The 27783-nt window shown below is 58.0% G+C and overlaps 4 protein-coding genes across 16 annotated transcripts; 2 read left to right on the plus strand and 2 right to left on the minus strand.

The window, feature by feature from the left end:
• The first annotated feature begins 1684 nt into the window (after positions 1-1684).
• GPR62 (G protein-coupled receptor 62) lies at positions 1685-21195 on the plus strand. 6 transcript variants are annotated; one of them, XR_009505871.1, is made up of 9 exons: positions 2267-2322; positions 2400-2539; positions 4348-5479; positions 7903-8040; positions 8621-8875; positions 9029-9764; positions 17443-17638; positions 18157-18390; positions 21090-21195. XR_009505871.1 is itself a non-coding variant. In XM_059939797.1 (3 exons), exon 3 carries the CDS (start codon positions 4373-4375, stop codon positions 5462-5464), a length of 1092 nt encoding a protein of 363 aa, XP_059795780.1. In that variant the 5' UTR covers positions 2267-2322; positions 2400-2539; positions 4348-4372; the 3' UTR covers positions 5465-7088. The 6 variants fall into 6 exon arrangements, 1 of the variants encoding a protein (XP_059795780.1); XR_009505868.1 differs by lacking the exons at positions 2267-2322; positions 21090-21195 and adding an exon at positions 1685-1714 and having other exon boundaries at positions 18157-21082; XR_009505867.1 differs by lacking the exon at positions 21090-21195 and having other exon boundaries at positions 18157-21082.
• Positions 6197-16351, minus strand: PCBP4 (poly(rC) binding protein 4). Of its 4 annotated transcripts, none has more exons than XM_059939796.1 (13): positions 16187-16351; positions 9991-10135; positions 9773-9796; positions 9618-9650; positions 9273-9389; positions 8913-9044; positions 8629-8757; positions 8303-8377; positions 8099-8143; positions 7960-8023; positions 7783-7835; positions 7524-7693; positions 6197-6892 (listed from the first exon to the last, which is right to left on the minus strand). In XM_059939796.1, the coding sequence occupies exons 2-13, from the start codon at positions 10069-10071 to the stop codon at positions 6826-6828; spliced, it is 990 nt and encodes a 329-aa protein (XP_059795779.1). In that variant the 5' UTR covers positions 10072-10135; positions 16187-16351; the 3' UTR covers positions 6197-6825. The 4 variants fall into 4 exon arrangements, with proteins under 4 accessions (XP_059795779.1, XP_059795777.1, XP_059795778.1 ...); XM_059939794.1 differs by having other exon boundaries at positions 6197-7089; XM_059939795.1 differs by having other exon boundaries at positions 7783-7838.
• Positions 17417-21775, minus strand: ABHD14B (abhydrolase domain containing 14B). The gene is given in 5 exon segments (XM_059939799.1): positions 17417-18510; positions 18873-19114; positions 20352-20587; positions 21496-21586; positions 21589-21775. Coding segments are annotated over 5 exon segments (936 nt in total). The 3' UTR covers positions 17417-18330.
• Positions 21222-27472, plus strand: ABHD14A (abhydrolase domain containing 14A). Of its 5 annotated transcripts, none has more exons than XM_059939803.1 (6): positions 21222-21345; positions 22408-22739; positions 25054-25265; positions 25426-25541; positions 26672-26907; positions 27120-27472. In XM_059939803.1, exons 2-6 carry the CDS (start codon positions 22725-22727, stop codon positions 27300-27302), a joined length of 762 nt encoding a protein of 253 aa, XP_059795786.1. In that variant the 5' UTR covers positions 21222-21345; positions 22408-22724; the 3' UTR covers positions 27303-27472. The 5 variants fall into 5 exon arrangements, with proteins under 5 accessions (XP_059795786.1, XP_059795787.1, XP_059795785.1 ...); XM_059939804.1 differs by having other exon boundaries at positions 21268-21350; XM_059939801.1 differs by lacking the exon at positions 21222-21345 and adding an exon at positions 24502-24634 and having other exon boundaries at positions 22671-22739.
• Positions 27473-27783: the final 311 nt, after the last annotated feature.

Below are 27783 nucleotides of genomic sequence, written 5' to 3' on the forward strand. Positions count from 1 at the left end.
ACTGTCAGAACTTTGGTTCTCATCAACATCAATATATTTACTTATTTGCTCAATCCCACACAAAAAGCAGTTTCAGAATTGCTATACCCAATACCATTGTGAAAAACAAACTTTCTAAGTAGAGCTCAAGATTTACTGAATCATTCAAGATTATCTTTCTGTCTTTAGACTGAGGGTCAATGGTCAAAGCAACAATTTGAACACAGGTTCAAATGTTACTTGGATTAGTTATTTATTTCCCTTCAGTGTGGTTATATTATTCATTTGAAATGCAGGTAGGTTCATTTGCTTCTACTTATATTCACTTTTAGGGTTTTTCTCATCTTTGTTGATTTATTTTTTTCAACACGTAGAGCATTAACATGGTTCTCAAAAGTCCAATCTATCCAAATCTATGCTCAGAAGAGTGTCCTCCTAGCCCTTTCACTCCATGCCCACGCACCTGCTGTAGTTTCTGGTTTATCCTTCCTGCATTTCTTTGGGAAAAAACCAAAAAACAAAAACAGACAAACTATAAAGTGTTTCGTGTGTATTTTTTATTTTTTTGGCCGCGCGGCATGCAGGATCTTCCCCAGCCAGGGATCGAACCCGCACCCCCTGCAGTGGAAGCATGTAGTCTTAACCACTGGACCGCCAGGGAAGTCCCAAGGTGTTTTTTGTTTTTTTTTTTAAAATAAATTTATTTATTTATTTATTTTTGGCTGCATTGGGTCTTCATTGCTACACGCGGGCTTTCTCTAGTTGCGGCGAGCAGGGGCTACTTTTTGTTGTGGTGCACGGGCTTCTCATTGTGGTGGATTCTCTTGTTGTGGAGCACGGGCTCTAGGTGCGCGGGCTTCAGTAGTTGTGGCACACAGGCTCAGTAGTTTTGGTGTGCGGACTCCGTAGTTGTGGCACACAGGCTTAGTTGCTCCGCGGCATGTGGGATCTTCCTGGACCAGGGCTCGAACCCATATCCCCTGCATTGGCAGGCGGATTCTCAACCACTGCACCACCAGAGAAGCCCTTGTTTTGTTTTTAATTTATTTATTTTTGGCTGCATTGGGTCTTCGTTGCTGCGTGCGGGCTTTCTCTAGTTGCAGCGAGTGGGGGCTACTCTTCGTTGCAGCGTGTGTGCCCCTCACTGTGGTGGCTTCTCTTGTTGCGGAGCATGGGCTCTAGGCGCACAGGCTTCAGTAGTTGTGGCACGCGGGGTCAGTAGTTAGTTGTGGCTCATGGGCTCTAGAGCGCAGGCTCACTAGTTGTGGGCGCATGGGCTTAGCTGCTTCACGGCATGTGGGATCTTCCCAGACCAGGGCTCGAACCCGTGTCCCCTGCATTGGCAGGCAGATTCCTAACCACTGTGCCACCAGGGAAGTCCCTCCCAAAGTGTTTTAATTGCTAATTTAGTTGAATGATTTTGCAGGGAGCATGCACTCTCCAACCTACCATAGTCCCCATCCCTCCCTATTGCCTTCCCCAGTCCCTGTTCTCATTTGCTTTCCCACCTGGCCTTGCTGAGCCCTCCCCAGACCCTGGTGGCTTGGGGGCTGCCCCAGGCCTGCAGGCCTAACTGGGCAGTGAGAAAGCCAATGCTCTCTCCTTTTTCTGAACCAAGACCTCAAGAATCCAGCTTCACCTCCTGGAGGCAAATGCCCACATTCAAGTTGTGGTCAAGTACAGGAAGTGGTGCCTGTGTGGACAGAGCTTAGGAAGCAGGCGACCTGGTTTCCAGGTATAACTTGGCTGTGTAATCCAGAACACATTCCTTCCCTCTCTGAGCACCAGTTTTCTCATCTGAATAATAGAGAATTGGACCGGGGCCCTTCGAATTCCAGCAACAGGTGACTCAAATCCAGAGGTTCATGCCCTGTTGTCTGCCACCCAGATCTGTGCTGATGCGGACTGCCTGCCTGTGAGGGGTTCTAGGGGCACAGGCACAAGCAAGACACAGACAAGGTCCCTGCTCTCAAGGGGCTTGCATTCTAATAAAACAGGCTCTAAACAAGTATGTGCATAGATACGAAATACAATATCAGGTAGGAAAAGTACCAGGAAGAAAAATAAAGCAGGGTTAAAGGAGTAGTGATGGGAAAGTGGAACAATTTTAGAAAAGATGGTCACTGAAGGCAGAGACCTGAATTAGGTGAGGGAGCAAGCCATGGAGAGATCTGAGGCAAGGGTGTTCTGACAGGAAACAGCACATGCAAAGATCCTGAGGTGGAAACCAGTTTGACATGTAGGAGGACAAGCATGAAGACTGTACGGCTGGAAGTATGGGAGGCAAGGAGGAGGCGGGTGAGGTCAGAGAGGTGGGGAGAAGGCCATCTCAGCAAAGAGGAGGTGAGATTCTATTTTGATGATGGGAAGTTCTTGGAAGGATGAGTGCAGGATCATGACCTGATCTCATTTGTCTTTAGAGGGATCCACTTCAGCCAGCTGTGTAGAGAGTGGATCTGTGGTGTCAGTCAAGATCCAATCAACAAAAGAGAAATCACTCTATGTATTCCAGACAAGAGGAGTTTGATACAGGGAAGGAATTGAACTACCAAAGGGGCTGGTAAGTCAACCCTGGGATTAGCAACAGCAGGAAGTTGCTACCACTCAGGCTGGAAGAATGATGGTATTCCAATGCCCAGAGGCCAGGGTCACCCAGCAGGCACCAGAACCCCAGAGGGGACTGCCTGAAGGGAGCCAGGGCTATGGAGAGAGAGGATGTCCTCCACAGAGGCAGATCCAGAGGTAGATCCAGGCTGAGCATGAAAGGGAAAATACCCTGGCTTCTTCCCTCCTGCCACCCTCCAGCCTTCTGCTGGTAACTTCCATTGGCTGAATTTACCCAAAAAACAAATGACAAAGGAGCCTGGGAAATCAGTTCCTTAGAAGGCAGAGCAGTGCTGTGGAAGATGGGAATGGATCTAAGGGCAAACAGACAAATGACCAGCACAAGGTGCAGAAGCGGAGGCCAGGACGGGTCTGAAATGGTCCAGGTGAGGGGTGATAGTGGCTGGGAGCATGGTAGTGGTGGTGAGAAATGGCTGGATTCAGACACATTGATGGATTGGATGTGGTGTGTGGAGGAAAGGGAGGTGTCAATGGAAACTTCTGAGATGGCATTTACTAAGAGGGGGAAGACTCTGTGGAGCAGATTGGGGTAGGGGGTCATGAGTCAAGTCCTGTTTTGGGGCGTAGGACTTTTGAGATGCCCAGTAGTCCCTGTACTGGTGGTGATGTTGAAGAGACAGCTGGAAACCCAAGACTGGGGTTCAGGGGAGAGGAAGGAGCTTCAGACACAAAGGCAAGCCATCAGGGTATACATGGGGTTTTGCCATGAGACTGGGTGACACCACCTGAGGGGCATATGCCGCATTGGAGTCACATGGCTTTCCCTGAGACAATACCTTGGTGGTGGGGGGTGCAACACACTGACTGACCAGGACTGGGTTTCGTGCCTAGTCAGGAATGTAATATGAAAGGTGAGGGTCTTGCTCACCCAAACCACATGTCCTGAGTTGGGGAGAGGTGGCTTCCTAAAGAAAACTCAGAGTGTGCTTAGCAGAAGAGGACTTGTTTGCTAACAGCAAAAACAAAACAAACAGCAGTTGCTCCCTAAGGGTTCCTCTCATTAATTCCACAGTGTCTTGAAGCACCTATTCTGTGCCAAGCTAATACCAGCTGAGCAACCTACTATGTGCCAAGTCCTGTGCTTTTCCCCTCACTTTACCTAGAGAACTAGCCCTCCTGAGGACCAGAGGGTACCTAGGGGTCTCCCAGCTCCAGCTCTCGTCTCACTGGTACCTCAGTTTCCCCTCAGTACAAAGGCTGAATGATCCAATTAACCCCACTGATGGGGATGGCAGAAGACAGCAGATGTGGGGCGTGGCACTTCCCACCCCTGGAAAAGGCAGAATAGGATGTGGCTGACTCCAAAGCCCACACTCTAATGTCCTGAGTCTCACTCCAGCCTGTGTCTGCTCTGGGCCCCCCTCCCGAAGCACCCACAGCACTTCCACAGCACAGCCTTCAGCCTCCAGCTGGCAGCTGCTAGGACCCAGGGGGCCGGTGCCAAGCACTGCCCCTCCCTTGCCAGCTCTGTGTGTCTCCAAAGGGCAGCATCAAAGTGACAGCCAGTACCATCTCCAGCAGGGGCTGAGTTGCTGGGGTGGAGGAGAGAGCCACAGCCACAGCCTTGCACACTTCCATGGGGCCGGCCAAGCCCCCAAGAGAATGGCAGCCTGGGTGTCTGAGCCAGCGCCTGGGCAGCCTGTGAGGTGAGAGGCTAGAGGACCAACGGACGGGTGATGGGAATGGGGCCGGGGGTGGCGAGGGGCGGGAGGAGGAAGCTCCATTTCGCTCTCTGCATCCCAGCACAGGGTGAAGCCTGAGCGCTCGAATGGCCAACGCCACAGGGCTGAACGCACCAGAAGTCGCAGCCTCGATGGGGTTGATCCTGGCGGCTGTCGTGGAGGCGGCAGCACTGCTGGGCAACGGCGCACTGCTGGTTGTGGTGCTGCGCACGCCGGGACTACGCGACGCGCTCTACCTCGTGCACCTGTGCGTAGTGGACCTGCTGGCTGCCGGCTCCATCATGCCGCTGGGCCTGCTGGCCGCTCCGCCGCCGGGGCTGGGCCGCGTGCGCCTGGGCCCCGCGCCCTGCCGCGCGGCGCGCTTCCTCTCGGCGGCGCTGCTGCCCGCCTGTACGCTCGGCGTGGCGGCGCTCGGCCTGGCGCGCTACCGCCTCATAGTGCACCCGCTGCGGCCTGGCGCGCGGCCTCCGCCCACCCTCGTGCTCACCGCCGTGTGGGCGGCGGCGGGGCTGCTGGGCGCGCTCTCCTTGCTCGGGCCGCCGCCCGCACCGCCCCCTGCCCCGGCTCGCTGCTCGGTCCTGGCCGGGGGCCTCGAGCCCTTCCGGCCGCTCTGGGCGCTGCTGGCCTTCGCGCTGCCCGCCCTCCTGCTGCTCGGAGCCTACGGCGGCATCTTCCTCGTGGCGCGCCGCGCTGCCCTGCGGCCCCCGCGGCCCGCGCGCGGGTCCCGGCCGCGCTCCGACTCTCTGGACAGCCGCCTCTCCATCTTGCCGCCCCTTCGGCCTCGCCCGCCCTGGGGCAAAGCAGCCCTGGCCCCGGCGCTGGCCGTGGGCCAGTTCGCAGCCTGCTGGCTGCCTTACGGCTGTGCGTGCCTAGCGCCCGCTGCCCAGGCCGCCGCGGCAGAGGCGGCCGTCACCTGGGTAGCCTACTCGGCCTTCGCGGCTCACCCCTTCCTGTACGGCCTGCTGCAGCGCCCTGTACGCCGGACGCTGGGCCGCCTCGCCCGACGAGCGCTACCCCGGCCCCCCCGGGCCTGCACTTCGCGGGCCTGGCACCCGCGGGCCCTCCTGCAGCACCTCCATAGACCTCCAGAGGGCCCTGTGCTAGGCCCTTCTGAGGCACCAGAACAAGCCCGGGATTTGGCAGGAAGGGAGAGCCTGAGCATGCCAGAGGCCACGTGAGAGATGTCTCCCAAGGTGAGCCGGGACTGGAGAAAGCAGGGTGGTATCACAAAGGGCCCATCCATCCTCCAGCACAGCTTATGGCAGGTAGCCTGCCTGCACTTCTGGCTCTGGAATGGGAGAAAGGGGGCCTGCAGCCTAGTGAGGCCCAGAGGCTTCTGGGAGCTAGGAATCCTGAGTTCTGGGCCCAACTCTGCATGGCCTTGTACACAGACCTACCCTTCCCTAGGCATCAGTTTTCCCATCTGTACCCTGGACCATCTCTAAGGGCTCCTCCAGCTTGGGTGATCTGGACACTCATGGATGATCCCCAGGCCAAGGAAGAAGCAGAGGTGGGCAGGATCACAGAGAAGAGGGCCCTAATGGCTCACAGCCAAAGGGAATGGGCCAAGTAGGGCAGGGTCTGGGTTACAGCCACAGCAGGAGGAACCAGTGAAGGGACATTCAGAAAGACCTCCCGCACATCTGCACCAAGGAGAGGCTGGACAGAACTACTGGAACGCCTCCATCAGCTTCTAAAAATGCCCAGAAAACAACTGGATCGCTTTGGTGCCAGAGGCAGGAGGCTGGACAACATGACGGCCCAAAGAGCCCTAAAGCCCCAGAACTGGCATGTGGAAGGGGCCGAGGCCCAGCTGGGGCTGATGGAGTCACAGATGGGGGTCCTCTGGGGTCTCAGCTACACCCGTTTTCTGGAGGTTTTGCCAATACCCACAGTGTTTCACAGCTTCCTGGTCTCTCAGAATATTTATTCAAAAACAGGAATTGAAAAAACTGTACAGAGTGTCTGCTGCTGAGAACTCGGCCCCTGCCCCCATGCCACTCCCCCAGCTGCCTGGCAGTGACCCCACTTCGGGTTGCCCTCTGCCAAGCCCAGCCAGTCCATTCCAGTCAAAAGGGTATCAGTGGAAGCAGCAGGAATCTGCAGGGAGGTGGGGAGAGAAGCATGGCCCCCAGCCACCCCCAGGCCTCCTCCCTGATCCCCACAGGGGGACAGGAGGCAGGGAAGCCCTGAGGGATGGGGAGTGCATGAGTGACCCCCCCCCAAAGTGGGGGCACTTAGGATGCTCCCTGCATCCAAGCACAGAGCTAGAGGGGATCAAGACCCCTACCCTGGGGCTGCTGCAGCTCCCCGAACCCTGGGCCAAAAACCGCCCCCACTCCGAGAGCAGGAACTCCCACAGACCGGGGCAGGGTGGGGGGTGCATCCATGCGTCTGGGCATTAGCGGTGTTTGGGACCCCCCCCTCCCCGGGGTGGAGTCTCCTTGGGCAGATAATGGAGGCAGCCCCCTGCCGGCAGTCCTGCCTGCCCCCGTGCCTGTGCCTTGGCCGGCCTCAGTAGGGGGAGAATTTCTGCCGCTCAGCTTTCTTGCTCCCATTGGCCGCTGCCATCTTGGCAGTGTAGGCCGCCAAGCCCGGCGGTGGCCCTGGGGAGGCAGGTGGTAGAGCCAAGAAGGGTACAGGCTTGAGGCCGATGAAGTTGGAGAGGGAGATGGCATAGGGCGTGCCCAGCAGGCCTGGGGGAGCGGTGGGCAGGGCTGTCAGGGGTGGCGAGAAGGGGGCAGGCAGGTCTGTGGGGGCCGAGCCGGGTGTCCCCCCAGAGGTAGACTTGGCCGTTTCTAGACTGGAAAGAGGGATAGAGGGGGAAGATGAAGGGGAAGGTGGGGGGTGAGAAAGGAGGCAATGAGGGCAAATGTAAGGGGTGAGATTAGATGAAAAATATAGAGGACTTGAGAACAATGACCTGGGGTGGGTGTGTTTGAGGAGAAGACGGGAAAGGTTGGAAGAGCGCGGACGGGAAGAAAGGACAAGCAGATATAGCATTGGGTAAGGGGAGAAATGGGGAGGCCGAAGACCCAGGGAAAAGAGACAGGGTTGGAGAAACAGGACATGGGGGACAGATGTAGAGGGAAGATGGGGCAACACTGAACAAGTGTGGCAGGGTTAGGGGAGGCAGAGGACAGGTCCAGGAGAAGGGAGGTCAGCTCTCCCCACCCGACCTGTGCCTTTCTCAGGCACAAAAGCCCCATGACCTGTGATACCCCACCCCACACTCACCAGGCAGTGATGAGGTACTGGGCCAGGGCGATGGACACTGGTGAACCAGTGATGGTCACGTGCCGCTCACCAGCGCCCTCTGCTTGGTTCCCGATCTTGATATGTGCCCCTGACATCTGCCGGATCTCACTGATCTTGCTGCCCTGGCGCCCAATCACGCAGCCAATCAGCTGGAGAGAGGGTGGAATTCAACCCTAGGTGAGGCCCAGACCCCCCGGGTCCCCCTACCCACCCTCAAACCACCCCATCCCGTCCTCACGTCGTTGGGAACCAAGAACTCCTGTGAGCTGGTCTGTGTGCCAGGATCCAGTCCTGCTGGGGGGAGAAGAGGGATTGGGCATGAGTCTGGACCTTTGCTGCCTCCCCATGTCCTTTCCAGAGGGGCTGCCTGGCCCCTTGGGATCTGCCCCTGCTTCCTTCTGCAGGGACTGCTCACCTGGCACCATGCTGGGTGAGGCGAAGGGGACTGCATGGCCCGAGAGCTGCTGGAGCTTGGTGACCTGTGCCAAGAAGAGAGGTCAGGAGTCAGAGGCGGCTCAGTTCGGGAAGGGGTGCCTTGGGCTGCGGTCACTCACCTCAGCTGAGGTCACAGCCCCATACTGACCCTGGACGGAGAAGCCCTGTGGGGACAAAGTGGGTAAAAGGGGGTTACTGTGATAGATCAGGGCAGTTTGGCCAGAGTCACCCCTCCCCACCTCTCCCTGGACCCCCCATTCCTTCTTCCATCCCCTTCCCCTTCTCCAGTAACACATCCCACCCCTCCTGCTGTTCCCCCTCACCTGGTTGGTGGAGAGAAGGACAGTACCTAAGGAGAGGCTTGGATGATATGGGATAGTGGCTCCTTTGGGTGGGGACTGGAAGGCACAAATGGGGAGGCTCTATCAGGACCTTCTCAGGCCCCCCGTGACCTCCCCAAGGGCCCTGTGTTCTCAAGGCCCTCCCTATAACCCCCAGGTAAATGCAGCCCGACATCCTGGAGCTTCTCACATCCATCCCTGCAGCCCTGCTCTATCCCCACCTGGTGTCACATGCCTAGGGTTTGGGGGCCTGACAAGGCAGGCCCAGGGCCCATCCCTTGCCCTCTCTCCCTGCCCCAGGGCAGCACCTCCAGGATGACAGCACAGATCTGGCGCACACACAAGATGATGGCATCAGGCACCCCAGAGACGGTGACAGCACGCTCTGTGGAGTTGGGGAGCAGGTCCCCTGCCACCTGCACCTGGGCACCTGTAGTCTGCAAGCAGAGAACGGGGGCCACTTCCAGCTACTCCCATAACCCAGAGCATGCCCAGGCTCGGAGCTCCCCACAGGACAGGAAGCTGTAAGCCCAGGTCTCCCCTCGAAACTGAAGGGTAAGACTCTCTTGGGGTGGTATCCCCTTCCCCTCACCTCTCGGATCTCCTTGATCTTGGTGCCAGCCTTCCCAATCAGCGAGCCACACTGGCTTGCAGGGATGACAAGGCGCAGGGTCACTGGAGGTCTGGAGACATTCCCTCCATTTGCAGGAGCAGCGCAGAGGTCCTGGGCAGGAAGACTGGGTTGGCCGTGCATGCCCCTGCTGCTCCCCCTCCCCTGGAGCACCTTCCTGCTGGGGGATGAAGGAGGGAAGCCTGCCCGCGTCCCACTCCAATGAGAGAACCCTGCCCTCAGCTTGGCCTTCCGTCCCACCCGTAGCCACTCTGTGGAGTCAGAGTCCTGTTCCTCCCGGGGAACCACCCGTGGCCCCCAGCCCCTCAGACAGCCACAGACCTCGTCCAGCTTGAAGGCAATCATGGAGACTGCATGGAAGACGGCTGCTGTAGATCCGGTGATGGTGGTGATGCGCTCAGGGCAGGAGCCCTCAGAGATGGTGATCCGGGCGCTGCTCTGTGGGTGCAGGACAAGCGCCAGGCAACGGGGCTCCTTCTCTGCTTCCTGGCCAAGAACTTGCCTGCCCCTCCACTCACCAGGCCCCAGCCAAGGCTGGAAACGGCCACCTTCTAGGGGCACTCACTGGTCATCCCAGATGGTGGATTCAGGGACAAGGTGAGGCAGGCATCTCCCCTCCCCTCCAAACCAGGTGCCCTGGGCTCCTCTCCCAAACTCCGTCCTCACCTGTTCCCGGATTCGCTTTACAGTCTCTCCTTTCTGCAGGAGACAAAATAGGAGGCAAAATAGAGAATGGCTCTTAGGCCAAGCAGCCGTTGCTTCCTTTCCTGGACTGAGGTCTCAGGTTGAAGGGGACATACAGAACAGAACGAGGTACCTACCTTCCCAATTATGCTGCCCACTTCCTGCAAACAAGACAAGAGTGGAGTCAGCAGGGTATCAATACCCCAGGCCCAGCGCTTTCCCCTACTTGGGGTAGGGGCTCTGCAGGAGACAGGATACCCAAGATCAAACTCCCTCCCAGAGGACCAGGTCTTGCCTCACCTTGCACTTTGCCCCCTCCTGAGCCACAGTGAAGCACTCCCCCACACGCACTTACTTTCCCATGCATCAGCATCCGCAGCGTGAGGGTGATGCTGAGCTCTGGCTCCTCCTCCAGCCCCGCATCTGAGCCGCTCATCCTGTCAGGCGGGGCTGGGGCCAAGGCCGCCTGGGAGTGCGTCCACACTGTGGCCTGGCTGGTTCTGCAGGGGCAGTGGGAGATGGGTTAGAGAAGAGCTCAGCTTTCTTTCAGGTCCCTTGCCCTTACATGGGAACCCCAGAGCCAAGCTAGACAAACTTCCAGAGCAGAGAGATACCGTGGACCACAAGTTTCAAGTGTCACATTGACCAGTTGCTGTGTGCAGCTCACTAGCTGTGTAAGCCTGGCTGACATATTTAACCCTTCTGAGCCTCAGCTTCCCCATCTGTAAGAAGGGGATACCCAGTCCAGTCCCCAGAGTTATGAGAATTAAAATGAGATAGGTGCATATGTGATAGGCGCCCAGTTTCCACAAGTATCCTTCCCTTCCCCTCGTACGTCAGAAGAATTAACTATGGGAGTCCACAGAGGGAGCCTCCTACCTGACCTCTTGGAAGAGGGGACCCTTGTGGATTGGCCCTTGAAGGTTGGGTTAAAATCTAAACGTTACTTCAAACAAGAGGCATTTGCGTCCAGGGACCAGAGCCCCTGCTGGCTAGAGCCTGGAGGAGCAGCTGGAGAGGGAGCTGGAGCAGCCACGGGGGCCATGGGAGGTCTTGAAAGGTGGGCAGAAGTGAAGGTAGTGAGGCTCCAGGAGGGAGCTGCACCTGTCCACTAGAGGTCACTAAAGCAGAGGCTCCTGCTTTAGTGACAGCTGTGAGCGAGGTTCATTCAGCACTGGGGGTGGGGGTGGGGGTGGTGTCTGGAGACCAGCCGTGTGCACAGTGGTTTTCTGAGCCCTCTCCTATGTGCTGAGGAGGTTACAAGTGTCCAGGCTGGCTGTGTTCCCAGCCTGGAGCACTTTCTACTGTACCAGAAACAAATCACTTGGACTATTGAGTCTCAGTGTTCTTACCCGTAAAATGGAGGGACTGCTTCCCCCTTGGAACTGGGTGATGGGTAAGAAAGGGATTGGGGGGCTGGGGAATGTCAAGGCCGTTAACTGATGGAAGAAGGAGGAGCTGGAGATTAGCTGCTGGGATTAGCCCAGCCGCCAGCCCTCCCCACCCGACCCCTTTTCATGCCCCAACTTAATCCTGAACCTTAATCCTGCTTGGAAATCCCTCTCCTCCAGCGGCTGTCTCCCACCCGCCAAGGCTCAGCCTTGATGGGGAGCTCACTGGGGAACCAGAACCCGAGCAGGAAAACAGGGAGGGGACCAACTGGTGCCAAGTCTGAGCCAAGAGCAAGCCCTAACCCTATGAATTCCTACTGCCTGGGAGGGGTGGGGGGGGATGAGTGTGCTGGGCTCGAGCACCCCAGAGACCCCTGGGCACCTTCCTCTTCAGCCCCCTGCCCTATCCTGACTCGAGGGTCAAGGGTATGGAGCTCTGTTCAATGCCCTCTTCAGAACCCCCCTTGCTAGCCTGAGCGTGGGCATGGAGGAGGCGGGGTGGGGCTCCCAGCCTGGCTGTCTCTGGAAGCCACTGTATGGCCTGAGATCTTTATTTCTTCCTCTGTACCATGGGGGTGACAACCCTGACTCCCCAAACACCCAGTAACTGTTGCCTCCCCAGCACCTGCTCCTTCCTCCGCTTGAGTTCTGTCCATCCGCTCTCCAGATGTCAGAGGTCAACAGTGGATGCAGGGCCTGTGCTCTGTGAGCATCCTGGCCAGCCTCATGCTGGCTGCCCTTGCTAACATTCCCCCAGCTGCCGGCAGTTCCCCCAGCAAAGCACTAGTGATGACGTGCTTAGTTTCTGTTGCCCTGGCCAGCCCGGGAGCCCCTTAGAGCAGGAGCCAAGGCTGCCACCCTCTCCTTGTGTTCCCAGAGCCAGGCCGGAGAAGTTACTCAGAACACACTGGTTATCTGAACAGATGAATTCACCAAACAGAAGGGGAGCCTGGTGCCTAGAGAGGGTCTGTAACCTGCCCAAGGTCACAGAGAGGTGGGGCCTGGTGGGACTAGCAGGGCCCTGTCTGCTTCCTCTGTCTGGCTGTCCTGTCTGGGTCTGTCTGTCCTCTTCCGGGGGGTACGGGGGCAGCTCTTCAAAGGTGGGGAGCAGGCTTTAGTAGTCTCTCAGACCCCTGCCTGGTTAGTAGACATGGGTTGTGTTTAGAAAGGACTGTACTTGTCCAGAGCCACATCTTAAGCTCTGGAACTTTCTGGGGCTCAGGGACCTCTTTGGGGTGGTAACCAATGGGAGACCCGACATTGTCCCCATACCATTTGCACATCAACTTTTGTGGGCAAAGGCTCCTGGGAAAATAGGGCAGAAGGGTTGGGATGTGGCCAGAACTAGGGCTCCTCCCCTGAAAAAGATACCTGGGTTTACAGCAGAGCCCCACTGCCCCAAATTCAATGGGTGACCTTGGCCAGGCCTGCACCTGACCTAGACCTCAGTTTACCTACCTGTGCTATGTGTGTGTGTTTGCAGGAAGGGGGTGGGGGAGGGGAGTGGCTGGTCTCTCTGTGTCCTTCCTGTTTTGATAGACCCTCAAGGTCTTTCCTCTCTTTAGGGGAGAACAAGGGGTCTTGATACAGGTCTCTCTAATTATTCTCCTAGGAGCCCTAAGAACAAGCAGCCCTACTAGGCATATTGGCTCCCCTTCTACCCTTACAGGGGCTCTAGGGAGTTGCTTGCTGCTCCAGCTTGGTGGGCCCTAGGTCCCTGCTGGGCCACCCACATGGCAGCCACGCGTCATGCCACACTGACCTCCAGCTCACCTCTGGGGGTGCCCAGCCCCCTCTGGTCAGCAGGGCTCCCTGGCAGAACATACCAAGCTCAGACCAGGCCTCTGACCTCGGGCGTTCCCTGTTTCTCCCCAGACCCCCTCCCCAGATCCAGTGCCCATTCCTTCTGTCTCTGGCTTCCTGCCACTCAGGCTGGAGAGGGCTGGGGGGGGGGGGTGACAGCTGTGTAAGCGATGGCGGCTGCCCCTTCCTGCCCCTCCCCCCCAGCTGTCTCTCTCTCATGACAGCTGCCCAATCAAAGGGCCGGGGGCTTAGCCAGCTCCCCCCCACACGCAGGGATCAAGTGTCCACCCTGGCTTTGTTCTGGAGCAAGAACAATCCGGGGGAGGGGAAGGCTCCTGGGGCCAAGCAACTCAAGTGGACTGGCCCGCCCCCTGGGGGATTCCCTTGGCTCTAATAGCTAGAGTGTCTGGACCAACTAGGGCTTGTAGACCCACCTGGGCTGGGAAGAGAGAGAAGGGTCCAGTCTCCAAGTTCATCCCCCACCTTACATCCCTCAACAGTCCCCAACCTAACAGCCCCCTTCTATTCCTACTCCAAAAGCAGCCATGCTGGCCACACCCAGTGATGCTGGAGAATGGCTCAGGGCATCAGGCAAAGCAGGGCATGGCGGGGATGGGGGGTGGGGGAGTGGACCCTGGGACCGGAGGGGTTCAGGACTGAGGGAACCTGACTCCCCTGCCCATCCTTTTCTCTGGGCATGCTCACCCTTTCTGATTAGCTAGGCCTCCAGAAGAATTGCCCCAGCATTGCCCTTGGATCCATATGCCCAGCCTCTCAGCCTTACAGCCTCCCAGGATGGCCATTCATACCTACTTTATGGGAGAGTCGGGGGAGGAGGGGCCTGGAGGGGAGCAGCCTGGGGTCCTTGAGCTCCAGCCTCTGGTTCCTTGACCTAGAACTGTCCTGTAGACTCAGTACTAGGCAGAGAAGGGAAGCTCTGACAAGCTGGCTGGTGCCAGAAATGCTACAGCCTCCTTAGAGCATCATTAGGCAACCCCTCAAGAGTCCTCACAGCCAAGGGAAACCAAGGCAGGCCCAGGCCCAGACTGGAGTCCAGGAGAAAGGGTACATGGTACAGCCCCACGCACTGGTACCCATCCCCTCACTGTCTCACCCAAATTGAGAAAGGTCTCTAGCTTCCATTCTCCATGCTGGAGACTGGGTCACTCCGCTGCTCAACAGCCATCCTTGGCTCCCCAGTGCCCAATGAATAAAGCCTGATCTCCATAGATGGGCACTCAAGGCCCTTCGTGATCTGGTCTCTGCCAACTTTTCTTGTCTCATCTCTACCCCATCCCCCACACACACCAGACTGCAAAACACGCCTAGCACCACCAGGCCTCTGGGCCTTTGCCCAGGCTGATCCTAGCTTGAAATGCCCATCCTCCCCACTCAGTCCAAATCCTTCTCAGATGCTGCCTCCTCTGTGAAGCCCTCCCCAACCTTCCAAGTCAGATGTTATCACTCAGGCCTCTCTGCCCCTCCAAGATGCCTGCAACTCAAAGAAGCCCCATTTGGGCATTTCTGAGCCTGCCTTTCCACTACACAGAGTTCCAGGAGGGCAGAAGCTCCTCCAGGAGGGCAGGAGCCAGTACCAGTCTCAGTGTGCAGGGAGAAGAAAGGGCTCACAGGGCCCAGAGGCATTAGAGACCAGCGATGGGGCTAAGAATCCCAGAGAAGCAGTGACAGTGGGGTGAGAAGACCCAGGGCTCAGGGGACCAGCCCCATGGGAGAGTCAGGATCCACCTGGACAGGGTTCCCAGTTCCCATTCCTTAGCACCCCCAGCCCCTGCTCCTGCTGTGTCTCTGGGTCTAGGGGCTCCCCAGGCGTTATCACTGGGGTGGGGGATTTGCACTTTGCTTTGAGACTTCTGGAGGCCCTGAGTGGGTTTCCCCATGGCGAAGGGGGGGCTGAAGGAAGAACTGTGGTGTGGCATAGGTTTCACAAAATCGGGCTCAGACTGTCATAGCTGGAAGGGCCTCATCAGAGGGGAACCTGAGGCCCAGAGAGGAAGGGGCTTGTCTGTAAGGCTACATGAGAATGAGAGGCAACTGGCAGAGCTGGCAGAACCCCAGGGTCCACCTGTGCAGCTCAGAGCTCTTTCCTCAAGAGGTCAGCGCCACTAGGCAATGGGGATGGAGGCTGGAGGGGGGCAGTGATGGGAGTAGGGAGGGTGGGCAGAGCCTGTCTGGGGACAGAGGGCGGGGCAAAGCCAGCCTCCCTGTGGCCTGGGCCTGCCAGGGTGTGTGGGCCGCCTGCTCCCAGCCCCCCACCCTGAGCATGCAAGAAGAACAATCCCCTTGTGTCTGGGCAGCCTGAGCCTGCATGCTGATGAAGGCTGGGGGGTGGGGGCTGGGATGGGGGCACCTTGGAGGTTGAGGGGGTTCCAGGGCCCGGAGGGGCTAGGGGACCTTCAGATGGGAAAAGGATAGGGTCCCAGGTGCTGGCTCTGAAGCAGTGAGGGTAACCCCAGGAAAGAGTGAAGGCTGCAGTTGAGGTTTAAGGTCCTGGGGAGTCACTGGGGGTCTAAAAACTCTTTGTAGGAGAAGAGGAGCCCCTGGGGACACATGCTCTATTGGTCCAGCATGAAGGTGATCATCCTGCACTTGGTGGGAACTAAGAGCCCACATTCTGGAAGGAGGGAATGCACCTGGCCCTGGGTGCATCCCCTTGAAGACCACTCCCCAGGGTGCTGGAGTCGGGCGGGGCACTGGGTGCCACAGGTCCCAAGATGGCGGGCCTGGGATAGGGGACTGAGGAGGCGGGCACCTCCCTCTCCTGGCCAAGCAGGCTCCAGGGCCAGGCTGAAGTGACTAGCCAGAGCCCCCGCACCTCCCAGGACTCCAGCTAAGAAGCTAGGTCAGAGCTGAGGGGCTAAAGAGCCACAGAGCACGAGGGACCACTCCGAGCCCCCAACGTCATCTCCATACACCCCTGGCCTGGAGGTCTGTGTCTGGCGCCCCCAAGGACTGCAGAGAATGGGAAGGGGTGTGTGCTGAGCCAGGAACTGCAGGGGAATGGCAGATGGGGACAGAGATGGAGCAGAACCAGAACCCAGGGCAGGAGGTCGAGAGAAGAGCAGGTCCAAAGGACAGAAACAGCAGGTGGGATGAGGGCCTCAAATCTGGGGTCTCAGGTCCAGGAAACCCCTCCCTGGTACTGGGGGCTCCTCTAGCAGACCAGCGCCCCCCACCTGTGCAGGCCTGGGCCCGTGTGGGACAGGGAACGTGTTCCTCGCAGTCTCCCAGTCTCCCAAACCCGCGACCCCAGCCTGTGGACTCAAGCGCGGGCTCCCCGCCCCCAGCCGAACCCCCAAACTTCGCGGCCCGCGGTGCCCCGCCCGGCCCGCGCCCTACCTCGCTGGGGCTGTCCTGCGGCGGCGGCGGCGCGGCGGCTGGGCCGCTCAGTCCCACATTGTCCCCGGGAGAGGCGGCCGCTCACAACTGCGAGTGACATCAGCTGCGAACAATGAGGGGTTTGACAGGCGCGGAGCCCGGCCGGCCCGGAGCCCGGCTCCGCGCCCCCCCCCACCCCCGGCCCGCCCGGCCCGGCCCCTCCCCGCCCCCTCCCCGGATCCGATTACAGCGCGGCGGGCCCGCCCCAGCCGCCCCAGTGCCGCAGCCGCCCGCCCCGCCCCGCGCGCCGCGGTGCGCCCCGAACGGCGGCCGCTTCCGGGAGGGCTGGGGCGACCCTACCCCGGCGGCTCCTCCAGCCCCCGGGAGTGGGGATCGAGGGGGTTGGTCCGGCCTGAAGCGCGGTCCCAGCCACGGTCCTTCCCGCGCCACCCGCGCCTGCGCCCCGCTCCCAGTCCCTTCGCTCTCGGCCAGCCGGTCCTTCCGTCCCGGGCCGCCCGCCCGGCGACTCTGCCGAGCCCCCTGCACCCCCATCTCGGCCTCGGCCCCGCCGCCAGCGCCCGCGCTGCCCCGCTCCGGCTCGGGTCCCTCGGAGCTCAAGTTTCGACCCTCCGCCGGGTCGGGTTCCCGGCGCTCCTCGCTTCTGCGCCATCCATCCCCGCGCGGGCCTCTCGCCCACCAAGCCCCGCACCCCTCAGCCACCCCCAGCTTCCGCGAGGCCCAGCCCTCGTCCGTCCAGGACAGGTTACCGGACCAGCTGGAGGAGGCGCCTGTGAGCGGTGTGACCCTGTGCACCCGCCCCGTGATTCCCCCAGAGCTACCCCCAGAATTCCTTTTTTGGGCTAGGGTCGCGAGGGACGCGGCGCAGTTGAGTACTCGACTAGGGAAGGGGTAAGAGTAGGGGGAGGAGCTGGGCGGTTCCCAAGCTCTCGCTTTCCCGCACCGCACCCCCGGCTGCCGCGCCCCCTGGGGCGCAAATCTACCTCCCCCTCTCCTCCGTAATCGGCTCAGCCTGGTCCCACTGACCTCCACCTCCCCCTACAGCTGAGTCTCTTGGCACCTGGGTGTGTGGGGGTGGGGAGGGGAATCCAATCTCCCTTCCCCTCCATCTGGCCCGGTGGACAAAGGGCAGGGGGACCATCTGGTCCCGCCAGGGTGGGGGAGGGGCCTGCAGTGGCGGTCCCAAGGGGCGGGGGAGGGGCGGCGCTCTGGAGACAGCGAGAGCCTGTGGGGTCTAATTGCATCACTTTATTTCACAGACCTCCAATCTCTGTCTCCCCACCCCGCAAAGCTCAGCGCAGGAAACTAGCTTGGCTGAGAAGACCCAGGCCTAATAACCTGGGGAGCTGTGGAGCACCCAGAAGAAAGTGGAAAAGCTGGGAGATCTGAGGGTCGAAGTGGTGGCCCTTCCCTTTTGTGGGCATTTCTGATCTGGGGGCCAGCTGCAACCTGTGGGTGAGTGAAGTTCAGAGCTGGCCACACCCTAAGCCTGGTAGAGGGTCTCCTGCAAGGGCTGGCCTCATGGTGTCCCCACCTTCCCAGCCATGGGGTGCTGAATGGTTGGGGAGGGCAGCATGTGCCTGTGCAAGTGCTTGTGTGGGGACAGAGTATGCCTGTGTGCCTGTGCATGCAATGCAAAGCTGCTGTGACAGTGTGCATATCAGCCCAGAGTTGCATGTACCTGTGTGGTTGCCCCCAAGTGAAGGATCATATTTGGGAACATAGATGACTGTAATGTGTATGCATGCATGGGGGCATGTATGTATTTGTGGCCTAAGAGGTGAAGGTAGGGAGTGTGTGTACCCAGCAGGGCAGCCAAAGGAGGTGGGAGGTGGGGGGAGGCTGGGCAGAGCAGAGGAAGGAATGCAAGCCGAGCAGGAAAGCCTATAGGAGAAGCTCATCTAATGGATTACCCTCCACCAGATTATGTCCCTTGACTCCTGAATTTTTTTCTCTTGATTTCACCTCCTCAGTCTGTCACTGCAAGAGAAAGAAGAGGAAAAGACAGACCCTAAAAGAACTCAGATAGAAAGACACACCTGTTGGATGTGCAGGATGAGCAGGAGCCCACGGAGGGAAGGAGAGAGAATGAGTGAGAGAGAGCCCAAGGCAGGCAAGTGGCCCACCCCCATCAGCAGGGCTGTGCCTCATGCTAGCTCCTGCAGGAAATCCAGCAGCCCTGTATGCCACTCCTCGGGTTTGTCAAGGTAACAGGGGTGCCCCGCCCCCTCCATGACCAACAGCCGGTGGTTGGGCAGCTGCTTCAGGTGCTCAAAGCTGTTCTGACCCATGGGGTCCTGGTCTCCATATACGATAAGAACCGAGGTCTAGAGAAAGGAAAGGGATGCAGAGTCAACAGGGACCTACCCCACCAGCCCCAGGCTCCTAGAAGTCAACTCCAGCTCTCCCCATCACTTCGGTCTCTCCCTGGGGTCACCGCAAATGACAGAGAGAGACAAGTTGGCCCAGTGCAGGGATGGTTTGGAGAGGCATGAATTTGTGTATGCCCCAGCACACAGTTTAGCACAGGGCTTGCCACAGTAATCTTCTGCCAAGTACACCAAAAGGGCGGAGTTAGGTGGTTCAACTCCTCCCGGAAGCTACCCCTTTGGTTACCAGTACCCAGGGCCCCAGGATGGACTGTTCCTTGCTCCTGGCAGGGACATCTCAGCCTCCCACATAGGGGTACCTTCACTCTGGCATAGTCGGCAGCATTGATTTTGTCAGTGCAGATGGGGGCCACTGGCACATAGCCCCGGATCTGGGAGCCTGGGGCCATGAGGAAGGGCAGGGAGTACATGCCACTCAACGATGGGCTGATCACGACTGGGGGGCCCATATCCAAGGCATCCACCACAGCTGCCAGAAAGCTGCTGGGGACCAGCTCCCCAATAGGGGCAGGGGCTGTTGCTTCCTTGGAGCGCCCCAGACCTGCAGGGATTCAGGTGTGGGAGAGACAAAGGTGGTGAGTAGGAAAACAGGGGAGAGAGGGTCCCTTCCTCCAGGAAGCCCTCCTAGGTCAACCTCTGTGCCAGGTTCCTGCAACAGGCAGTGTTGCATGCTGTAGTTATTCCTACAGCAACCTAGGTCTGTCATATCTGTGGCAAGCATAAGGCATTTCCATCCATGTTTGTGCCCATCTCCCCCAGTACAGCGTCCTCAAAGAATCAGGCTCTGAAGCCCAGCTTGGCCAGATCCAAGTCCCAGTTGTCCACTATAGATTATATAAGCTTGGGAAAGTCCCCTCAGCCCTCTCTCTACTGTTCAGTTTCCCCATCTGTTAAAAGGAGGTAACAAAAGTGTTTGCCATTTGAGATTGTTGTGAAAATTGAGTTAACTGCTTCAAGGCACCTGTCCCAGGGCTGGCAGGGTAGATGCCTCCAGGACAGTGGATGAGGGGCTGGCTCTGCACACATCCCTCCCCTCCAATTAGTCAGTCCCTACCTTCTGCAGAAGGATTAGTTCAAGGCCTTGGCCCTGAAGCTCAGCCCAATCCACTGTCAGAACCAATCCTGTCCCGGCCTGGAGGCCCGCCCTTGGGCACTGAAACCATACCAGCCATGGCCAGTGAGGGGAGCAGGTTGGCCATGCTGCCACCTTCACACTTGGCACCATGGGCTGGGGCCCGCCAGTTGAGGTTATGACTGGCAGTCTTGTGCTGCTCCTCCCTCCCTCAGGACCTAAATTAGGGCTTTGTACGTGGGATCATGACTGGGGGCTTAGCCACCCCCAAAGGTGCCAGGGGACTCAGTGTCACTCCTCAGGGCTTCCAACAGAGCCTGTGGTTTCGGCTCTTTCAAAGTATTTTACTTCCAATCGACTGAGCACCGATTATTATGTGTTAGGTACTGGCCACATACTCACATGGATAATCTCATTCCATTCTCATTAGAGCCAACCCCAGAATGAGTGTGGTTATCTCCCATTATAGATGAGGAAACAGAGGCAGAGACACTGAGACACTGCCCCGGGCAACACAGAAGCAGCTGGGCAGTGTCCAGACCACATCCGGATGGACTAGAAAAGCTCGAAGGCCCTTGTAGTGTACACTGCGCCCTGTCTAGCTCAGGAGTCAGCCTGGCTAGGTCCTCCCAGTCCCCCAGCCCCCAGCCCTGGGTCCCCAGTGAGGCTCCCACAACCCCTGTCCAGAAGCCTTCCCTGGAGTTACCTGGCAGGTCAATGGCCACAGCCCGGTAGCCAGCCTGGGCCAGCCTGTGCAGCGTGCCCAGGTTCTGCCAGGTCTCGGAGGAGAAGCGTATGCCATGCAACAGCAGCACGGAGAAGCGGGTGGCCTGCCCACTGCCCGGGTGAGCCTCTCGGAAGAAGAGGCTCTGGCCCTGCACCTGGATGGTGCCCTCGTGCTGCTCCACGCCCGCCATACCTCCTGCTGTGCTGGTGAAGCACCTGTGGTTCAAGGCCAGGCTGATGAGAAGCCACAGAACACCCTGCCCAGGTGGAGCAGGGAGGCTGCCATAGACAGGGCAGGGGTCCCTCCTGGAGCATCAAAACTCTAGGAACATGCTTTGGGGTGAGGAAGACATAGGTGTTATTTCTGCCTCTGCCACTACCTAATTGCCTTGGTTTCCTCATCTGAAATATGGGACATTAAAGCCTACCTCAAGAATTTATGAGTTAAAAAAAAAAAGAAAAAGAATTGATAATTGATGGTGCCTGCCTTTGGAAAGAACTTAATACATGGGTCTCCCATTACAATTATTGTTCCCATTGTTATTATCCTTTTCTACAAATGGGGATAATACAATAGTACTAGCTCCTAGGTGGTTGATAGGATTAAACGAGGCCAGGCATGTAAAACACTCGCCAGTGCCTAGCACATAGTAAGCATGGTAAATGTATCAACAGTAAGTAGCTGACTATTTTGCTTTTCAACATTTTCCTCTTCCAGGCACTGTTATAGGTCGTAGGTTGGCATCGCAGGCTGAAGAGGATAGGGGTTGGAGTAAAAAAATCTGTTTTCCGGAGCCGGAAACCGGAGCTCTGAGCAGGGAAAGGCTTTGAAGTTCCGGCGGGCGAGGGAAGCGTGGTGCTCAGCGCGCTGCCCGCTGGGGCCCAACGCACTGACGCCGCGGCCAGGGGCGCGGTCACCGGCGCCGCCACCACTCGCTCTGTCCCCTCCGAGGACCTTGGTTGTGGATCGCAGGGTCTGGTAGGGTGCATGCAGAGGGGGTGGGGGCAGACCCGAGGAAGGGAACCTGGGGAACCGTGATGGGCAGAGGAGAAATTTTGGGGTAGGTCGGGGTGGGTTCTAACTGGAGAGAGGAAGAGAGGGTTGGGGGGCGCAGGGCAGGTACCTGGGGAGCTGCGTGGGCTCTCGCAAACAGGAGGCGGGCGAGTGCAGGCGGCGACTGTGGCCCGGGGCGGGGAAGCAGGGATGTGGCCCGAGGGCGCGGGCTGGGCCGTGCTCCGGGGCGCCCGCTTGTGGCCACAAGACGTGCCAGGGCCAACGGGTGCTGCTAGGCCCATCCTTCTTCTCACAGCTGTCTCAGTTTCCCCACGCCCCTCGGCCCCACGTGCCCCAAGCACCGGACTGGGTCCGGCCCCGAGACCCTCAGCGACCTGCTTCACGTGCATGTGGTGTGGCTTGAGAAGGAGGGTTCCTTTGGGGTCTCATCCTTCCTGTTCCCTCCCCCTTCCTCCCCACCCCCTCATCCCCAGCCTGGGCTGCCCAAACCCAGAGTCGTCAGTCTGGCATGTGGTTGAGGCCCGACAGGTTTGAATGCGAAGCTTTGCCAATGCCCAGCCTTGATCGTTTTCCCAACGCCGCCGAGCCTATTTCCTTGCCTGTAGAATGGGTGTGCTGTTGCCTACCTCACAGAGTGCTAATAAGGAGTGAATGCTGCGTGTTCCGTGCAGCCTCCCTGTTCCAGGCCTGCCCACACAGGCCAGGGACAGATCAGATGTGGGTCACATGTCACCAACCAGGATAGGTGACATATAGAGACGTGAAGGAGCCTAGAGGCCACCCCGGGCTCTGACCGAGTGCTCGAGCGCGTGTGTATTTGCAGGGGTCAGGGAAGTGGATGGCCGGAGACCTGGGGCTGCTGCATAACAATACTAATATCTGGCAGTTACACAGCGAGGCTTCCGCGCCAGACAGTGTTCTAAGGCTTGACCGATCCTTCAGTCCTTAAGACAGGCCTCTGTGGTGGTGACAACCCTATGTGGTCCTTAAGACAACCCTTATCCTTAACCCTGCTGTACAGACAGGAGACTGAGCAAGGGTGGAGACGTGCTGGTGGGAAGAAGTCGGCTGGCCCTCCCCCGGCTCTCAGGCCGAAAACAATCCGGAAAATCTGAACGGGGGGAGAGGGGCGCCGAGCCTCTGTGCTTTGGGGCGCCGCCCCCAGTGCCCCCTCCAACTCGGCTGCTAGGCGGGGACCCGAGACCGCGGACTGCGCAGGCGCGCGGAGGCTCGCAGCCGCCCGCAGAGAGGCGGAGGCTGAGGCAGCGCCAACGTCTAGGGGCTGTTTGGCGCTGGTTGCACCTGAGCGGAGCCCGCCCCGCGGTGGCAGACCCGATCATGCCTGTCGGCCCGGTGAGTGTCCCCGGGGAGTGAGGCCAGCAGGGTGTCCGGGGGCGGGCCATCCTTGCCCTGCCCCTTGCCCCCGGAGCCCTGGGACAGAGTCCTGCTGGGAGGGGCCCGCGCTGGGGCAGCGAGTATGTTTGTGTTCGTGTGTCAAGTGTGCGCTCCCGCGCGTTTGTCAGCGTGTGTTTGGGGGTCTGGGTGTATGTGTATGTGTGTGTGTGTGGTGTGTCGGTGTTTCTGTGTGCCTGTGTTGGGGGGGGGGGTGTATGTCAGCCTGTCTGCCCGCTTGTGTCTGTGTATGTCTACTGTGTGAATTTCTGTGTGCGTGTGATTTTAAGGGTGTATATCTACCTGTGTGTGTGTATTTCTGAGGGTCTGTGTTTGGGTGTCCGTCTGTCTGCCTGTGCCTGTGTATTTCTTGTGTGCGTGTGTAGTTTTGGGGTTGTGTGTATGGCTGGGTGCTTGAAATATGAGGGTCTGCATATCGTTTTGAAAGCGTGTGTGTGTCTACCTGTCCCTCTGCCTTCCTGATAGCTGAATGTGCATGACTTTGAGGGTATTTCAAGGTATCGATTGTGCAGAGGCCCGTGCGTGTGAAAGGAGGCTGCGTGTACGTGCAGGGAATAGCTTGTACAAAGGAAAAGCGTTTGGGGACAAGAGTTTGTGTGCACGTCTGTACACCTGTGTGTCATTGTTGACGCGTATGCCAAGGACCTAACGCGGATACAGCGCCTCCCTCCCCTCCCCCCATATCTGTAGCGTACTGTTGTCTAGTGCTCCAGCTGCCTGGGTTGCCATAGCAACGGCTGAAGTCCCGTCCCTCCCTATCGGGATAGGTGCCCTAGGGCACCAGGCCCACCAGAGGAGAGGTTCAGCGCGGATGCTCTGCCTGGTGGGAACCTAGGCTGCCTCGTTGGAGGCTTGTGTCCGAGGCTGGTCGTGGTCAGAAAGAAGAGAGGAGCGTGCTTTTCCTCCACTCAGCACCTGGTCCTCCATCAGCCCCAGAGGGGCTGCCACTGCCCAGTCACCACCTGACCCTTGAGCCTGGGGGTGGGGGCTTGGGAAACAAGCCTTCTCGTTCCGGGAGCGGTGGGGGATGGGGGGGTCCAAGGCGATTCCCCAGCCCTGAACTCCGGCCAGCGCCCAGCTGACACTCAATACAGACCTGTTTACTGGAATCTGGGAACAAGGCAGGCCTGCTCACCCTAGACCCAAGAAATGATAAGACAGCCCCTGGTCAGGTCCACTGTATTACCGAAATCTCACAGGAGTCTTGGGAGGGCAACCGCCAGGTTATTCTCCCCGTTTTACTGACAAACAAGGCACACAGCCAGGAATTGGAAGAGCAGAGTCTCAAAGGCAGGGCTAACTGCTGTCTGGGTCCTGGGTACTGAGGTCTGTCTTCTGGGCTGGCAAAGGACTCAGACTAGAGGAGTCCATGAAGCAGGTCATTTGGCGTGAAGCTGGGGGGTGGGAGGCATTTGTCTCTCCAGCCTCCATGCCTCCCTTTCCACTTCTAGATGTGCCATGCTTCTCCCTAGCCCCATACCCCCTCATGCCTAGGCATTTCCTCCATCAAGGATATTCTCCATGAGTTCTCTTTCCACTTAATATCAGCTGGGGTCGAGTATTAAATATTCCCATCAATGGTAAAACACATTCTGATTTTAGCATTATTATATGCAGTGTGATAAAAAGAACCATTTCAAAACATGCCCTCAGTGGGACATCACTTTACTCTTTGATGTCTTTCATCTTTGATGACCCTCAGCACTCTGTCCACCAGTTCATCCGTCACCTCAGAGCTTTGGTTTCCTCCTTGGCAAACTGAGTGTGGCCTGGTGGTTAGGAACCCAGCCCTGGGCTCAAGTCGCAGTTCCCCTGCTTGCTACTCTGCACTTTGGGTAAGAGAATTTACCTCTCTGAGCTTCAGTTTCCTCATTTATAAGAGACCTATAATATCTGCTCCCTAGTGTTTTTGTGTGGGTTCATGAGTTGTTACATGTGAAGGGCCAAGCACAGGGCCTGGCTGTCATAAGCACTTGATGAATGGAAGTGGTTTTAGCTGGCACAAGGATGATGGTGGCCACTGATGCCAGGGGGACATCTCAGATGCTCCTCACGCTTTGGGGTATCTGAGCCCTTGCCCTGGCATGTGGAGTAGTTGGGTGTGAACCCTCAGACCCTTGCCCGGAGCAGAGGAAAGGGCAAGGGCTGAGCTTTTCCTCTGCTGGGAGCTCCTGGATGGGATTTGAGAATGGGGTCCAGGGGACCTTGCGGGGGCTCAGCCCTCCCCTCTTCTCCCTCTCCTCTCCTCCTCCAGACTGTGGTACAGACCTCCATGATCCGGTCCCAGGTCACCCTGCTGGGCCTGGGCCTGCTGTTCATGCTGCTACTGTACGTGGGGCTGCCAGGACCCCCTGAGCAGACCTCCTGGCTCTGGGGAGACCCCAATGTCACGATCCTGGCTGGTCTCACCCCTGGCAGCTCCCCACTTTTTTACCGCGAGGTGCTCCCACTTCACCGGGCCCGCAGGTGGGTGCTGACCCCAGGGTGTAGTGGAAGGACTAGGCCCAAGGGGAGTCCCTGTGTGGGTCCCCCAGCTCAACTCAAAGTGCTCAGGGCCTGGGAGGGCAGTGGGAGAAGCCTGGGAAGAAAGAACCCCCAGAACACACACTCCCCTGTGTGCCCACAGGGTGGATGTGGTGCTGCTCCATGGAAAGGCCTTTAACTCCCGGACGTGGGAGCAGCTGGGCACACTGCAGCTGCTGGCACAGAGGGGCTACCGGGCCGTGGCCCTTGACCTCCCAGGTGAGAGCCCCCACCCCTGGGTCTAAGGAGGTAACATGCAGCAGGGACATGGGGACAGTATGCCAGAGGGGAGAACTGGAGGGGTAGGAAAGCCCTAAGGTATGGCTGGGGAGCATCTGGACCCCAGTGTCTGAACGAGCAGTGGCAAGTCACAACACAAAGTGTCAACACGAAAAGCTCTGTGTTTTTATTTTCTACCTTGAAAACTACAGTGTGGATTGTTGCATGTCACAGAGCGGTTAGCAACATGACCTGCCTCACAAGCGATTGCATGGGGAGATCTCACTGTCCTTTTTATGACAAACTAGGTAGCTTTTTGTTTTTCAGCTATACAAATGATTTTTGCTATTATTCTTGTCATTAAAAAATCAACCAAGAGGGATGCCCTCAGAGACCCATGCCATGTTTCTCTCCCTCTCACTTCTCTAAGCAGTTTGAGGGTGCCAGGCCCTCTTTGGACGTTTCCATACCTAGAGATACAGGGTTGTTTGGTGGGGGCTGTAAACATGACTGGTGTCCTGCCAGCTTAGTGAATCTTTCTGCAGCCTGGTTTTCTTCTCCTCTACCATGTCTCATGGGTCATGCCAGGCACTGTGACCCTCCCTCTCCGTAGTGTGTGCCATCAGAGGGATGAACAGGTTTTATCTGGCCACTCCTCGACTGGTGGCTCTGTAGGCGCTTTAGAGTTTTCAGTGTCAGTTGAAATGCTCAAGTAAGGAAGCTGAAGCATCTTTGGACATGCTTCTTTGAGCATGTGGGCAATAATTTCTGTAGGGTAGCCATCAAGGCCAGTTGATGGGTCGAAGGACACACATTTAAAGTTTTTTGACGAATATTATCTTACCCTCCAAAAATGCTGTGTGGATTTACCCTCCAGTCATGTACAAAAGTGTCCATTTTTCCACATCTTCCTTAACACTGTGTATTATCAGTCTTTTTAGTTTTGCCAGCATGGTGAATGAAAGATGGTTTTCTAGAAGCCCTATCACAGTACAAAAATAACGTCTAGGAAGTTTGGGGTAGCAGATGCTATATGCCACTGCCTCCCATCTCTTTCTCCCACTATGGTGGGCAGGAAGTCCTGACCTCCTTCCCAGCCTCCCTCAGCTGGTGCCTTCTGCTGTTCCCAGGTTTTGGGAACTCGGCACCTTCGAAGGAGGCAAGCACAGAGGCAGGGCGGGCACAGCTGTTGGAGCGAGTGCTGCAGGACCTAGAGGTGCAGAATGTCGTGTTGGTGAGCCCTTCACTGAGTGGCTGCTATGCCCTGCCCTTCCTGATGCAAGGCCACCACCAGCTGCATGGATTCGTGCCCATTGCACCTGCCTCCACCCAGAACTACACCCAAGAACAATTCCAGGCCGTGAAGGTACTGGGAGGAGGGTCTCCAAAAGTCCTGGCTTCCTGTCCCTGGCTCAAGTCATGGGGGGAAAGGCCTCAGGTCTTACTTGGAGGACACATGGCCCCATCCTTGATCTGGATGGGAGAGATGGGGTGTATAGGGAAGATTTCCTAAGGAGGTGGCTTGAGGGCCAGTCCCCATCAGGCCCCAGGATCACAGCCCCTTGCCTTGCCCTGCAGACCCCGACTCTCATCCTGTATGGGGAGCTGGACCACGTCCTGGCTTGGGAGTCGCTGCGGCAGCTCCGCCACCTGCCTAACCACTCCGTGGTGAAGCTGCGCGATGCAGGCCATGCCTGCTACCTCCACAAACCACAAGACTTCCACCTCGTCCTCCTTGCCTTCCTTGACCATCTGCCTTGAGCTCACCCACTGTCCAGGCCCGAGGCCTGGCCTGAGCTTGGAGGATCTGGACCAGTCTCCACCAGGGAGGCAGCCCCTGGGGTTGGAGGGCAGAGGCCAGAGGGCCAGGCCCAGTCAGGACCTCTCATTTCATCTCAGAGGCACAATAAAAAAAGCATTTTTGTCATGCCTAGGGAGTGACAGGTCCTGTTTCCTGGCGTTGCTGCAGGTGGGGTTAGAGTTGGAGGCAAGACTGGGACTGCTTTGGGACTGAGAGCTGGAGGGATTGCTCCAGCAGCCTGGGAAGGCTAAGGACATGCGCTACGTACTAGATGGCTGCTGAGTGGCTACTCTGACTCAGTTTCCTCATCTGTAAAATGGGCATGATGGTAACACCTAGCTCAGAAAGTGGTTTTAGGATTGAGTCTGGTTAAGCAGAGCACTTGGCCATACTGGGCTGGCAGCGTGGGAGTGTCATGGAGAGGGGGTGTTACTACTGCTG

Source organism: Balaenoptera ricei, chromosome 11 (assembly GCF_028023285.1).
Source record: "Balaenoptera ricei isolate mBalRic1 chromosome 11, mBalRic1.hap2, whole genome shotgun sequence".
In the NCBI taxonomy this organism is placed as follows: domain Eukaryota; kingdom Metazoa; phylum Chordata; class Mammalia; order Artiodactyla; family Balaenopteridae; genus Balaenoptera; species Balaenoptera ricei.